Source organism: Halichoeres trimaculatus, unplaced genomic scaffold, assembly GCF_033239565.1.
Source record: "Halichoeres trimaculatus isolate MK-OKI-2021-1 unplaced genomic scaffold, fHalTri1.1 fHalTri1_scaffold_4, whole genome shotgun sequence".
Lineage (NCBI taxonomy): Eukaryota > Metazoa > Chordata > Actinopteri > Labriformes > Labridae > Halichoeres > Halichoeres trimaculatus.
Window position 1 is genome coordinate 3,419,625 of NW_027437182.1, and position 14,740 is coordinate 3,434,364.

Below are 14,740 nucleotides of genomic sequence, written 5' to 3' on the forward strand. Positions count from 1 at the left end.
CAAATTAAATCTGCAACTTCTGTCACTCAATCCATCGAACTGTGGAGAAACCTACCATGATTGAAGCCAGCACAGGTCCCTTGATCACCCACCAGATGGCAGCATTATCATTCATGTCCCAACACCTGAAAGAAGAAGAGTGGCACACTCAGCTCCTGCTCAGCCCTGCTTCACCACAGAGTCAACCCTGCTCCGTCCAACTCACCCGATGTCATCGAAGTGCAGCCTCAGCACCGCCCAGATGGTCACACACAGCGTAGGAGCTCCTGTTTGGAGGAAATCACCAACAGAGCATGAAATAAAGTTCAACTCGTTTAGAGGAAGGTCAAAGCTAGAGCGTGACGTCGTCGTCTCACCCCAGCCGATGATGATGTACCAGTAGAAGTATCTCTTCTCGGGGAAGAAGGTCTCCACCAGCAAAGTGAAGAGGTACAGACCCTCGATGAAGAGCCAGAAGTAGTTGGAGAGGACGCAGTAATGGAAGAAAATCATCACAGCCCGACACTCCAGCTTCAAGGAGAGGAGCGAGGAGAAAAGGTGAGAAAAGAAGCAGAAACAGGAAGAGTGTGCAGGAGGGAGGCGTGTGGGCGTGTTGGTGTTACTCACAGTGTGTATGAAGCAGTGATCGCTGTCCTCTTTGGCGTACAGCACGCCGTCTTTGATGAAGACAGAAATAGCTCTCAGGATGAAGGACACGAAGAGGTTCATGTGGATGAAGTTCCTGGTACAGTGCAGCTTCCTGCGAGGACATGAACACGCCGAGCGTCATGTGAGGGGAAACAAGAACACGCTCACGTGTTTGTAATGTTCCCAGTCATTCATTAACACCTCCAACGCTCTCCATCCCGCTCCCTGTTAATTATTAGTTTACACGCTGCAGAATTAGCATCAGTTACACGGCAGCAGCAGAGGAGATGAGAGCAGAGGCAGATGTGGGTTTGGGATAATTTCTGTGGTGGCAGCGATTCTGCAGGAGTGGGGAGATCTTAGCGGAAGCAGCAGCTGCAGCAGAGACGGGAGAGAGATGCAGGTTTTATAACGTAACAGGAAAAATAACACTAAAGAGATTCACTGTGTTAAAAGAAGGGCAACATGGCAGCTTCCTAAAAGTGAAGCCAAAGCATTTGGAGCTCTAGTGTTGATTGCAGTGACACCTGTGGCCAAAAGTGGTACTGTTTTTCCAGGATAAAGACTCCATCACCCAATGTCGTAAAGACATGACCTTTGCTATGGTGTGGGCTTGTTTTGAGGGCAAATCTTTTTCACTTTCCCAAGATGCAAAGCGACAAGATAATGGATTCATTTATAATAATTAAACTTTGTAAACTCTGTTTGTAGTTTCGTTAATTGTCCAGAAGAGGTGAGCAGACTGTTTCATGTGAGACGTGTCCCTAACATGTAACATGATTAGTTTTGGGTGTATTACTTTTAAAAAATTTATATATATTTGTAGTTGCTTTGTACTTTCTCCAAAAATTAATTAAAATAATACCAGAATTTCTCCTTTTTAAACATAATAAGTAACCCAATAAAGTAATTATTGTGTTACCTTTTTGAAAGAAATCTTCAAATATGTGAAAGAATTTGAATTTTTGAGCAGGTTTCGCACACTTCATGTTGTTTCCTGCCTTTTATATCAGTGATGCTGAAGTAGTGTCTGTACCTCCATCCTGAAGATGCCAAGATGGCTTGTGATTAGTGTATCTTGTTCTTTTGTGTGGCTGTTTGTGGCATGTTGAGGTTTGCAGCAACACCAACCCACCTGAACACTGGCTCTGATTGGCGTAACATAAAAGTTTACTCGACCTTTAGCCAATCATCATCACTTATGTGTCTGTCAACCTTCCCCACCTCCCCCACCAAAGGAGGACAATTAAACCCTGTTTCCACCAAGCAGTTTGGTTTGGATCAGTACAGGTTGGCCAGTGAAACCTGATCCTGTTTGTGCTTCCACAGCCAACAGTGCCCCCTTGTGGTAGGCGGTGTGTTAGCTGGATGCCGATAGCTGCATCAGTTACATAATAGCGTGACGCCATAGCAGCACGTCACAGTTTACCCCGCTAATAAATCCAATGAAGAAGAAAACTATGGAAGACTGTGATTGTCATGAAGCTCTTTGATACAAAGAACAATCAAGCTTTGTTTCAGAGAAGTCTGTGAGCCACCAGGAGGAATATAGCAGCCGCTGTCACACAGGAAGTGAGAATTCTTTTGACCAATCAACGGTCTGCAGTGTTGTAGCTCCACCTTCTGGGACTGGATCAGTTTGGTCTTAACCCAACTGAACCGCTTGGTGGAACGGGGATATAGAATTAAAAGAAAAAGAAAAAGATAGAAAGAAAAAGTTTTTGCAGCTCCTGTCCTGTGCCTGGCTGAGTATCATGTTCTCCTAACAGAATCCAACCCAGGAGTGCAGATGGCCTGGTGGTTCAGGTCACGCTCCATGAGTAAGTAAGTAAGTAAGTAAAATTGATCTGTAGAGTGCTTTTCACAGATAAAAATCACCAAGTGCTGTACATAGATAGGTGCAATAAAACAAACTTAAAAGGAACTAAAAAATAAAATACCAAAACCAAAAACAAACATCATCCAAAAGCTTTCCTAAATAACAAAGCTTTCAAATGCGAAGAGTCCACAGAGTCCACAGAACACCAAGGGACAGAGGCAGCTCATTCCAGGGTCTGGCAGCTACAGCCTGGAAGGACAGGTCACCACGAGTTTTAAAACAAGTTTTAGGGACTTTCAGGAGGTTCTGGCCTGAAGACCGAAGGGAGCGTCCTAAAGAATGCGGACACAACAAGTCAGCAATGTATTGAGGAGCTTGACCATGCAACGCACGGAAAGTCAGGACCAAAATTTTAAAGTCAACACAAAATTTGACTGGAAGCTAATGAAGCGCTGACAAAACAGGGGTGATGTGGGCTGTTCTAGCTGCACCTGTCAGAAGCCTGGCAGCAGAGTTCTGCACAACCTGAAGTCTGTTTACAAGTGAATACAGAGTTGCAATAATCAATGCGACTCAAGATGAATGCATGGATGACCATTTCGAGATCCGATTTCGGCAGCAACCTCCTCACTTTAGAGATATTTCTCAAATGATAAAAAGAGTTCTTGGTCAGCTGTCGGGTGTGACCCTCCAAAGACATGGCCTGATCAAACACAACCCCAAGGTTTCTGAGGCTGGTTATGAGGTTCAACCTGGTGCAGGTGGCCTGGGTTTGAAACCAGCCAGTGGCCTATGTCCTGCCCCACTGTCACCCTGTTTCCTGTTCTATCCACTTTCCTCTATACTATCCAAGTAAAGGTGCAAAAAAATCCCAAAATAAAATATATTTAATATATAAAATAAGAAAATCCAACCGAACCACAGATAATGAGAAATAACATTAGGAAATAATCTATTTTGGCGCTGATAATCTTGTTTATAATGGTGGATAATGAACAGGTATGTATCTAAAAGTCAGGCTATTTTTAAGATGACCTAAAAAGTCCTCATGAGCACAGCAGCTGAAATTCTCACCTGAACCTGCAGAGGATGACCATGGCCATGGTGAGGGAAACCAGTGACGTGCTGTAGCCCACGGTGTACAGAGCCTTCACAGAGACGTAGTACATGTCCTGAAACGAGAAATAAAATCAGAGTTTGAATCAGAAAACATCTCTGTGAATCCTTCAAACACGCAGCTTCAGAAACGGTGGCGAACTGACCGTGTGGCTGCTGTTCCCCTCCTCGTACAGACAGGCGTCCACGTAGTGAGGGAAGGTTTCCGACCAGCCGAACTCCGTGCAGTTACGACTCACCGTCCCCGGCTCTGCGGACACAGAGTGATCATCTATTTAAACGTTTTTCAAACCTTTAAAAATCATGGCATCCCCTGAAAAACCCTCATTGATCTGACACTCTCAGCGTTAAAACCAGCGTACCGTAGTCTTCCTCGCTCATGAACTGAGAGAAGAGTTCAGGACAGTTGACCTCGATCACCTCGCCGATCCTGGCGGGCTGCCAACACGTCAGGTTGTCCCACATCCACGGGCAGCCTGAGGAGGAGAGGAGCGACAATTTAATCCTTAATCAGAAATAATGAGTGATGGTTGAGCTGACTATGGCGCCCCCTGTGGGTTCACATGTGCACATTGATTGGAAACTTTAATGTTCTGCTTGATACAAAAACAGGAAGTGTGTGTCTAGAAAGAAAACCTCTGAAGAGTTTGATTCATCTCACCACAAACTGAAGAAGACAAACTCAAACTTTCTGTGAAGAGGGGCTTTTTTTCTCTACATGCTGATAATCTGATTTGACACGGATTTCCTCGCAGCAGTTTCCAGCTTAAAATATTAAAGAAAGTCATATTCCTGCTGCTGGTGGTCTTTCCTCCTCATGAAGGTCATTTCCAGGCATCAGGATCAGTTTCAATCTGCTTCAAAAACATCATGTTTGTCAGAAAATTTGAGCTGGTAAGAGGAAAAAGTTTCGACTCCTCATGACTGTTGGCCCACTTTATGCCCCGTTTTTAACCAAAGGAGGTCAGAGCAAAAACCCTCTCCCTCTGGACTGATGCCGTGCTTCTATAAACACCACGAACAAAAACAGGAAGAAGGTCTACCAGATATCACGCTGCGTAGGTGTTATACTTTGGGGTCAGTCCAAACCACAGAGACTTCAAAACAGGAAGAAGAAAAGTGGCACGGAGCCCGTTCACACATGGACTCTTAACTCATGAATAACTTCTGATTCTCTCACAGACACACTTCTGAAAACTTTCCGTCTCTGTGATGGGGATGTGTTTGGCGTTGATTGCAGTGACACCTCTGGCTGGAACCGGTAGTGCATTTTTGGATGAAGACTCTGTTTCCCATGAGCACCGTCACCCACTGTTCTAAAATCTAGGGCAGTCAAAATTGACGCTATAATAAAACGTTGCAGCTCTATCAGTTTTTGTGTAAAAAAAAAATAAAAACAGGCTGTTTAGTTTAAAAACTTAAAAATCCCCCCTTTATGCTACATTTGGAAAAGATACAAAAATGTGTGATCAATTCTAGATTAATCGGTGGTTAACTATAAACAATCAGTCAATTAATCGCGATTAAATATTTTAATCTACTGACAGCCCTAGTAAAAACATAAATCTTGCCAAGGTGTATGCATTTGTTTTTGGAGGTAAGATCTTTGTAACACTACTTTTCCATGTCAGGACAACTTCTTTTCCCAGGATGCAAAGCGATGGAAGGTAAGTAGACTATCCGCTTATGTTTCTTCTGCTGACCTCTTTTTTTTTTTTTTGCCCCAAAAATCTTTAAAAAATAAATAAATAAATGAATGAAAAATAAGAGAGGTTTTTTAACCCTTTCAACTAAAACACACATTTTACATTTGATAAATTAGGCTGTTTGGGCTTTTTTGTAAAAATGCATTCTTTTGATGCAGAAACTTCTTATCCTAACTCTTATTAAAGTCCCTACATCTCACTAAAATATGTTGACCACCTGATCGTCTCTTCAGCTTAAAACAGTTTTTCTGATGTTGTCATTCCTGGTCATAGTGCTCCAACAACATAAAAAACTCAAAAAACAAATTTTGATTTCTTAGTATTAGCAGTAGTAGCAGCTCCAATCAAATTCAAAGCTCTTCTTCTGGCTTACAAAACACTGACAAGACCGGCTCCTTCCTACCTAGGGTCTCTCATCCAGGTCTACCCTCCTTCTGGTCCGTTACGCTCTGCTTGTAAAAGACGCCTGGTGCTCCCAGCCCAGCGTGGCTCCAAATCTCTAGCCAGACTCTTCTCCTCTGTTGTTGGTGAATGAATCACCTAACTCTATACGATCCACAGAGTCCCTTTCTACTTTAAGAGATGTCTGAAGACTCATCTGTAAGGTAGGGCTGGGCGATTATGGTAAAAATAAGAATCCTGATTATTTTAAGTGATATTGAAATCCCAATTAATATACACAATTATTCATTTATTCAAAAACTTCAGTACTGATTTAAAGTTAAGGGTTAAAAAATTGAGTAGCAATTTTGATGTTATTCTTACCACAACTTCTTGGAAATTCGCAAAAAGTTTGGAAAAAAAAATGTGTGGATAATGTTATGAAAGCAGCCACCTTATGAAAGGGCCAAAATACAACTTTAACCATTTTTTTTTCTTTTTTTACACCGGTTTTTAAGGAAACTATTTATCATGTTAATGTGGGATCATGTAAATTTAGCTGGCTGGGACTTTTGGTCCATGTGCTGCAAATAAAAACACGTTCTCCCAGGAAAATACGACCACAAATACTGAGCAATAGCATTCATGAATAACAGGTGGCGATAATCTCATTTCAAATCGTAGATTATAAACTGAAGTATGCAAAAGTGAGACTTTTGTAGAGTCCTCACAGGGTCTTTAAGCTCGACCTTTTCCTTGATGAATTTCAGACTGATGTGCAGAGAACACTTTTTTTGATTTAGCGCCAGCAGCTTGATAAAATCAACCCAACCAGCTCACCCACAGTGAGAAATCAGTCAAATCTCACTCTGTGGTTTGATATCAGCTCCACTTCTTGTGAAAATCATCGCACAGGGCAAACTGACAAACCCTAAATGAAGTCATGGCAAACAACCTGACCCAGATTAAAAGTTTCTATAACTTTGTGCGTGTGTGAACGCAGCTTCTGTTTGGTTTAGGTCGGGGGAACTCCTGGATGTTGAGTTTCTCTGGAGTAATATCACTGCTACATTCAAAAAAACAAACACAAGAGTAGGAAGCGTAACCCTGCAAACCGAGGTGAAACTCTGCTCAGTGTGAACGCCATCATCCCACACACACACACACACACACACACACACACACTCGCTGTGGATCCTCCTCGCTGTCACCTGCTCCTGAGTTTGTGCAGAGGCGTCAAGAGGAGACAATCTGCTCTGAATGAACACATTCAAGCTCCTCATGCAGACGTACTGTGTCAGAAATACTCAGGAGCTCGGTGCATGTGTGAACGGGGCTATAATCAGATCCCACTTTAATGCATCGTTGAATCAGATGGACAGGCAGCGATCACTCAGGGCCTCACCCTTCAGCTCTCATTGATACGGTCTTCATGTTGACATGTTTCCAGTTAAAGCTCATTAAATCATCTTTCTGTTTTCTGAGGATGAAAAACCACAAACTCTGCAGAGTCTTTCTAATGATCTGGTCCGAGTCAAGAAGAATTTGTGGCATTATCTCCCGCTCATTAGTGAGAAAGCCCTCAAGATGTTTTTCTTTTTTAATTTTAATTCGCTTGTGTTTGAGATTCTTACAAAATCAACAGTAAATGAGGAGAAGGGATTAAAGAATGAGCAAACACACAAACTCACACAGACTTACCAAACTCAGGATCGTTCCCGGGATCGTCTGAGGCGATCATCTCCATACATTTCTCCTGCTCCCGCTTGATGACACAGTTAGAGGCCACCTGCCGGCTGCAAACCTGGAAAACAGCACAAACACAGGATCACACACAATTCACAAAGAGGGGTGGGCTGGATACAGGTTTCATTACCGTCACCGGTAAAATATGTTTCCACAATTACCGCAGTAAAGCATTGTTACACATCATTGAGTCCACAGAGCGGTTAGGCTATGTGGGAGATTCATTTTCTCCCTTTTTGCCACCGCTGTTCTGAAAATAAACGCGCTTACACCTTTAAGGCCAGTAGCCCTGAGTTGGTGACGCAGCTAAACCAGAGGACGTAAACATTTACCGGCGTGCATAAAGCGAAACAGCGCTAAAAGAGGCGTGTAATCACAGAAGCTCAATGAGAAAAGTTAGCCAACCTAGATTTAGACAGGGAAGTGTCCACGGTCAAACCTCAAAACCTAAAATGTGATGCAACCATTTTTAACAAAAGTAGTAATAAAAATTTTGAAGCAAACTGAAACCGTAGTTTGCGGACTATGAGCCAATACATTTCTCACACACTTCAAACCCTGCAGCTTAAACAAAACTTCCTTTGACAGAGTTAAAGCATAAATAGCCAGCCTGCTCCGATGCGTCCAGTCAGAGTGTCCGCTGTCATGTCAGCAGGTGTTTCTGCTGAAGGGGAAGGGAAAACAAGCATGGTGCTAGTTTGCTAAAAGTTTGTTTTCACTTTTTTAGGTTATTGTTTTTACTCTGTGAGAGTTATGATAATACATTTCTAAGAACAGAATTAAATGATTCAGGAATCCTACTTTGGATTGATAAAGCTGTAGACTGAGCAGCTATGGAACCCTAGATTCATTATTAAATAAACAAAAACAACATTTTGAAATAAATACCATTTTGATAAATGATTGACAAATATATAATATGGCCATTAAATTGTAAAATAAGGAAATATTATTATGAAATATTTGTTATTATTTTCTTTAATATCAAACTATAATAATAAAATATTTCATAATGATTATTTGAGCAATTTCTTCCTTTTATAAAATAATGACATTATATCCTTTTCAAGATTTTTTTTTTTAATTTGTTTTTTTTTTTTTTTTTTACAAAGTAAATGTTATTTCGTATTGTCTTTTTCCATGATGGCCTTTTTAAGTCATAATGTCGTTTTTCAGCATAATGACTTGGTCTGCCAATCAAAGCACATAAGGCAGAGCCAGTTAAGTGATTGGCCGATCCTTTCCACAGACATTACAGCAGCACTCACAGGATTGATTCAAGCGTGGAGACTTATCACTAATACTGAGAGGACTAAGGGTTTTGAAAGGGTTGAAACTCAAAAGTTTTGTTGCGTTTCAGCCTCGCGTTTACAAGGAAACGGCGTTTCAGCAGACCTAAAATGCAAACTTTTGAAAACAGCCTCCAGAGTGGGATTTTTCTGAAACGCTGCTGACACCGTTGCCGTGTAAACATCACACTCCACTTCACGTGAGCACATACAACGATCGTCGTGGTCTACCGTGTTGAGCTTGTGCTGCTCAATCTGCTGAATCTGTGACTGTCTTTAGCAAAATGAGCATCTGTTGCTCCACTTCTGCTCTTAGCATTCACCAACACACCAGATGATCGGCTCAGCTCTACTTCAGTGGAGATCTCCCAAAAGACGCCTCTGAACAAGACAGCTATAGCACCGACTATAGGCCTGGCATGCTTACTACAGCGTTTTCAGTCCTGTGTTTCAGTCCAGTATCTCTGTGTTTGTCTGTTTGTGTCCGTAAAACACGATAGCAGCAGAAAAATCATGTCCGCGAAATGTTCAGTCTCGTGCCACAGCCGTCTGTACAGCAGCAGGGTTTGAAAGAATAAAAGCTCAGGAATAGTGCTTCATTAGACAACCTTACAGGCTTCAGAAAACAGACAGAACCAACAAGCTAGTCATGCTAATTGACACAAATTTATTAGCATCCAAAATCTTACTGGCTGAATGCAAAAAGTCATTTTTTGTCTGTTAATATTTTTCATTCCTCAGACCCAGCTGGATAAGCTTCTCTCCTAAAAGCCCATTGTGGGCAAAGACCTTTTTCTAACACAGTATTAGACATTTTCCACCTGCTAGGTAGGATGCTAACACTTCTAACACAGAACAGAGTCAGAATCATGATTGAAAAGACTTCACTTTTTACATGTTGGAAAACCTTTATCGCAGTATGAAGGACAGATACCCTGATAGAGAGGAGAGGAGTGTCTGAGGATCGTTGTAGAGAGGACCCAAAGGTGAAACAGATGAGTCTGCTTCATTAGTTCCAGCGTGCGGTCTGTGCCACAGTGTGGGAGAAGCCTCCACCAATTAAACCAACAAGTCCCAGACCGCCGCCCCCCCTCCACACTCCCTGACCCAGAGGAAGGGCTCAGCTCTCCACAAAACAAGGCAGGGGAAGCTTTCACACTTGCACTTTTCACACCGGACCGTGCCAGGCGTTACCCCCATCTGTTCAGAAACCCCGACACACACAGAGCGGAGTGTTTGAGCTCACACCGACAGCCAGCGTCCCAGAGCCACGACTCCTCACACCGGGGTCAGGTCCAGAGAAGTCTCTTTCACGGCCCCGCTGACAGGCTCACAAAGTGGGGCTGGCGTTAGGGGGACTCGGGCCGGGGGTTCTGGGGCTGAAGCGTCTGTGCGTTGGCGTCAGGCCGGAGACGACGCGTCACAGCTTTACGAGGGGCAGGAGAGTGTTTAGTCTCTGACGTCAATGACGCTCAGCGGGGGCTCGTGCTGGGAGGATTTACTGCGGCGATGGAGAGGACGAGGTTCAGGGAAACAAGTCCTGCAAAGTTTATGAGCCACACTTAGAAGAGACAGCTCAGAGAAGTGAAGACGGAGGCAGCTTAAAGGGGTAGTTCAGCGTTTTTTGAGGAGGGGCACAAGTAACTCGGCCCTTTCAATGAGAGGGCCAACAGCTCTGAGGGACATTTTTACCAACTATGAAAGTAACTTCTGAATGCTCTTTTTGTCCAGAGCTCACCTGTCCACTCTGCTTCTGACCAAGGAACATGTTCTCCATTAGGGGGCGATATGAGCAGGATCAGGATCTGGATTTTGTTTTTAAGACTATTTTGACCTGCAACAACAACTTTTTAGCACCAAATATTTCTGATCCTGAATTCTGAACTATTTCTTGCTCCAATTAATAACTTTAATCCTGTCCTCTGAAGCCCCCGTTTCCACCAAGCCGTTCAGTTTGGTTTGTCTCGGTTCAACATTTGTGGCATTTTCCTTTGACTGAAAGGAACCCATACTGTCCCACTTTTTCGTACCCTTCTGTTGGGGTGCCAGACGTCGGTCAGGAGAGTCATCACTTCCTGTGCGACAACAGTAATTAAGAACAACCAGGGGTGCACCCATCACCGATCTTTTAAAAGCCTGGCCGATACCGATCTTTATTTTTTATTTTTTATAACTGACAGCGTATACCTTCACTGTACCAATCTTATTTCATTGAAAGTAATTGAACAATATCTGTGACACTATAAAATCTCCAACCAATAAAGTGTCCTGAATTTTAGGTCTCAGAGCAAAAAGCAACAATGTCTGGCTCTCAGACCTTCCTGGAGGAATATAAGATTGGTTTAATATGAAAGGATGGGCCGATCACCAATCCCCCAAAACCGATCGATTGGCGCTTTGTTACAAAGACGACCAATTGCTGGATGTCCCCTATCGTTGCTCTTTGTTTATTTTATCTGGTTTTTCTTCTTCTTGGATTTATTAGTGGGGTACACTGTGTCATGCTGTTAGAGCATAGCTAACGCATCTATCAGTGTCCGGCTTACACACGGCCAATACAAGGACGGGCACGGTTGGCTGTGGAAATGCAAACAGGATCAGGCTTCACTGATCAGGGTTTGCATTCACAAAGCATCCTAAGGCTAAAAGTCGCTCTTACTGACGTCATTCTTCAAAAAAATCGTAGAACTCAGATTCTAAGATTTTTCTTAGAACTTCTTATAACTTTCCCCTCGCTAAGATAAAAGTTATTCACAAAGCGTCTTGAGCCTTCAGAGGGCTCCTGGTAAATGGATCAATAAGCAAATCAAAATTATTGGTGTGTGAATACTTTCACACATTTTAAAGCTTTATGACAATTGATTTAATTAAGCAGAGTTTCATCAGCAAGATATAAAATGAGTGTCACAATTACATATTTCTGAATACACTCCGAGTTATGTAAACTGTTAGTTTTACTGTCCATACATTATTAGGAGCACGGAGCATTTTTCCCCCTCATCTTTTCCCCTTTTTGTACAAACCAATCACATATTTCAGGAGACTGCGTCATACCTAGCAACAGGGTCAACTACACCTCCTCACTCAGATCAGTTTCTGTCTCCTCCTTGCTCAGAGTTATAATAATCATAATAATAACTTTATCTATATAGCACCTTTTAAAAACACAAGTTTACAAAGTGCTTTAACATAAACACACAAAAAAAAAAAAAACGCACAGTTCAAGAGGCACTTGTGGAGAAAGACATAATGTATGAGGGCAACAGGAAGCATAGTCAGGGACCCAGACAATACAGGAACCATACAACGTAAAATGAGACCATGAGGACTGGGATAAAAGCTAAAACATAAACTCAGTGAGATAAAGGAGGAAAAGGCAATGAAAAGTGTTACAAACAGTTACAAACATCAAATATAAATATATAAAATTGAAAAATAAATATGAACAGAATAATGATAATAAAGCATAGATATGAGCAAACCATAAAACAATTAAAGGTATAAGTGAAAAGATTGAAAGTGAAACAAGCGTGAATCAAAGTTCGGTAAAATCAGGATTAGAATAAGGTAATTACAGTAATAAAATAGAATAATAAATAAGTACATATAAATATGGAGGGGGGATTTAAAAAGGTAAGAACAATAAGATAGAGAAAAACTAAATAAATAGATAAACGAAAGATAAGAATAAATAAATAAATAAATAAGAGAGCAAAAAATGAAAGAATGAAAGACAAAAGAATGAAAGACGAAAGAATGAAAGACAAAAGACGGCTATAAAAGTGGGTTTTTAAAAGTGATTTAAAAGAACCAACAGACTCTGCATGCCGTATCTCCTCTGGCAGGTTGTTCCTAAGTCGAGGAGCTCTGACAGAGAAAGCTCTGTCACCTTTAGTTTTGAGCCTCAACTTTGGAACGACCAGAGTTCGTTGCTCTCAGAAGCTTCCTGAAACACTCTTAAGCTAAGACTCCCTGCCAGGAGCTCTCTGAGAGGACTCTGAAAACCTTTGAGAATACAGGCCCAGGACTAGAGGTAGACTGATATATCGGGCCGATATTTGGACATTTGTCTCTATCGGCCATCGGCCATATTGTCTTTTAAAAAGCTGATTTTTGATCCGTTGTATAAAATTTCGCAATTTTTGATCAGGCACAAGAAAGATGAGCACCTCAAACTTGTGGAACCACTTGGATACATTACATAATTTGTTCAAATTATATTAATAAGTTTAAATTTATTTTTTGACATTTTAAGAAGAGTGTGAATGTTTACTGCTGCTTGTTACATTGTGTGTTTACTCAGACAAAATATGTCATTGTTTTGAAAGCTGAATAAATGTTCAGAGGACTGGACACGACTTGTTGTAATAGTTTTCTTTTAGTTGCTCAGAAATTGCTGCGTTTCACAAAAATGTAATAAATATATATTTATTTAACAATCGGCCTGAATATCAAATTGGAAAAATCGGCTATGCATATCGGCATCGGCTGCCCAAATTTGGAAAGCATCGGCATCTGCCCCCAAAAAACCCATATCGGTCGACCTCTACCCAGGACTATACCAAACTATACTGATCCAAACCGGACTGTTTGGTGGAAACGGGAGCTTTAAAATGTAAATACAAACATAATCTATTTATTTCTTCTCACTGTTTGGTCGAGATCCTTAAGAAAAATTTAGTCATTTCATGTTTCTCTGGATCAGTAAAAGTGAGAATCACAGAATCAGAAACCACTCACCACAGACGCCACAGATTTCTGGTCAGAGCAGATGATTGTTTCAGATATCGAAACAATTATACGGCCCAGAAAGTTCTGTGGAAAGTGACTGAAAGCTAATTTGAGCTACATTAAAAGCCAGAAAAGTAAAAAAGAAACATGAGTTTAAAAGGTCCTTCACGCTCCCACTGGTTTTCTTTCTTTCTGAAATGTCAAACAAGTCCTTTCACGCCCACACAGAGCTGAGGAAAGGTCACAGCAGGTCAGATAAGTGGAAACATCTGAGGAGGGACTGATGTTTGAAAGATGATTTTTGATTTTTGATTATTTGTGAGAAGAACTGTCGTTCTCACTCCTGTAATGAAAGGGTTTTTTTGTCTTTTCACAATAAATGTTGGTGGTGGATATAAATCATGGATACAAATAAAGTCTGTTTGCTCTGTACTCGTCATAGACAGGTTTATCAGGGATCCAGGTCTAATAAAGTGTAAAATCAGCCTGAGTGTGTTTGTTTCTCTAACCTCCTGAGGTTAATTATAACAAACCATCCAGCTGTTAATCTCCATCACAGATCTAATCAGGTCAAAGTGTCTTCATGTTGAACTCACTCTTTCTGAACCTGTAAACCCGGGGTTCATTTTTACACAAACGTCTGAGGAGTGGGGACAAAAGGAGCTTACAGAGCGCGTGTCTCCATCAGGAAGTCAGAGCGTGGCGCTGGTTTGGAGCCACAGACTGACGTGTCTGGCATCCTGTTCGTGTTCATGGTCCAACTGTTACTGTCTGAAAGATTCATCAGCTCAGCTTCCTGTCTGCTGACACCGCTCAGATTTCATCAGATAATAAATCACAGAAGAGTTGAAAGGACGTCTCACATCATAAAATAAACTTTTTTTTTTCTTCTTACTCGTTTTTTAATAAAGAGAAAATTATATAAGTTAAGGGGGTTTGGTGTCATTGAAATAGGTTAAGTGAAAACAAATGTTAAAGGTCCCATATTATGCAAAAATCACTTTATTAAGTCTTTTAGTGAAATTTGTGGGTCTTTGTCTTTCCTCCCAGCCCACAAAATGTGATATTTAATGACCAAACCTGTTCTTAGTAGAGCTTGTGAATGTAAAATCCTGAACTAAAACGAGCTGTTTGGAATTTGGGGATTTGCTGACGTCAGCGATTCCCTTTTTTGACCAATCAGGAGCAAGTCTGACCTGATTGGTCCACCAGAGCAGATACCCCTGAAATGCCAAAGTTGAAGAGCCATCACTGCTCTGTTTTTGGCTGTAAACAGCCTCATAGCTCCATGCTCAAGCTTCCCATCTCAGAAGAAGACAGACTAA

General features: G+C 41.5%; 1 protein-coding gene across 3 annotated transcripts in view; it reads right to left on the reverse strand.

Annotated features, from left to right (window-relative positions):
* Positions 1 to 14,740, reverse strand: part of adcyap1r1b (adenylate cyclase activating polypeptide 1b (pituitary) receptor type I) — a 49,483-nt gene that overhangs the window by 5,875 nt on the left and 28,868 nt on the right. For all 3 annotated transcript variants that reach the window (XM_074667803.1, XM_074667804.1, XM_074667805.1), the window contains 8 exons: positions 7,351 to 7,453; positions 3,925 to 4,038; positions 3,709 to 3,812; positions 3,521 to 3,618; positions 607 to 739; positions 357 to 510; positions 206 to 266; positions 56 to 125 (listed from right to left, as the gene is read on the reverse strand). In XM_074667803.1, the coding sequence (XP_074523904.1) occupies positions 56 to 125; positions 206 to 266; positions 357 to 510; positions 607 to 739; positions 3,521 to 3,618; positions 3,709 to 3,812; positions 3,925 to 4,038; positions 7,351 to 7,453 (837 nt within the window). The remainder of the gene's footprint in view (positions 1 to 55; positions 126 to 205; positions 267 to 356; positions 511 to 606; positions 740 to 3,520; positions 3,619 to 3,708; positions 3,813 to 3,924; positions 4,039 to 7,350; positions 7,454 to 14,740) is intronic.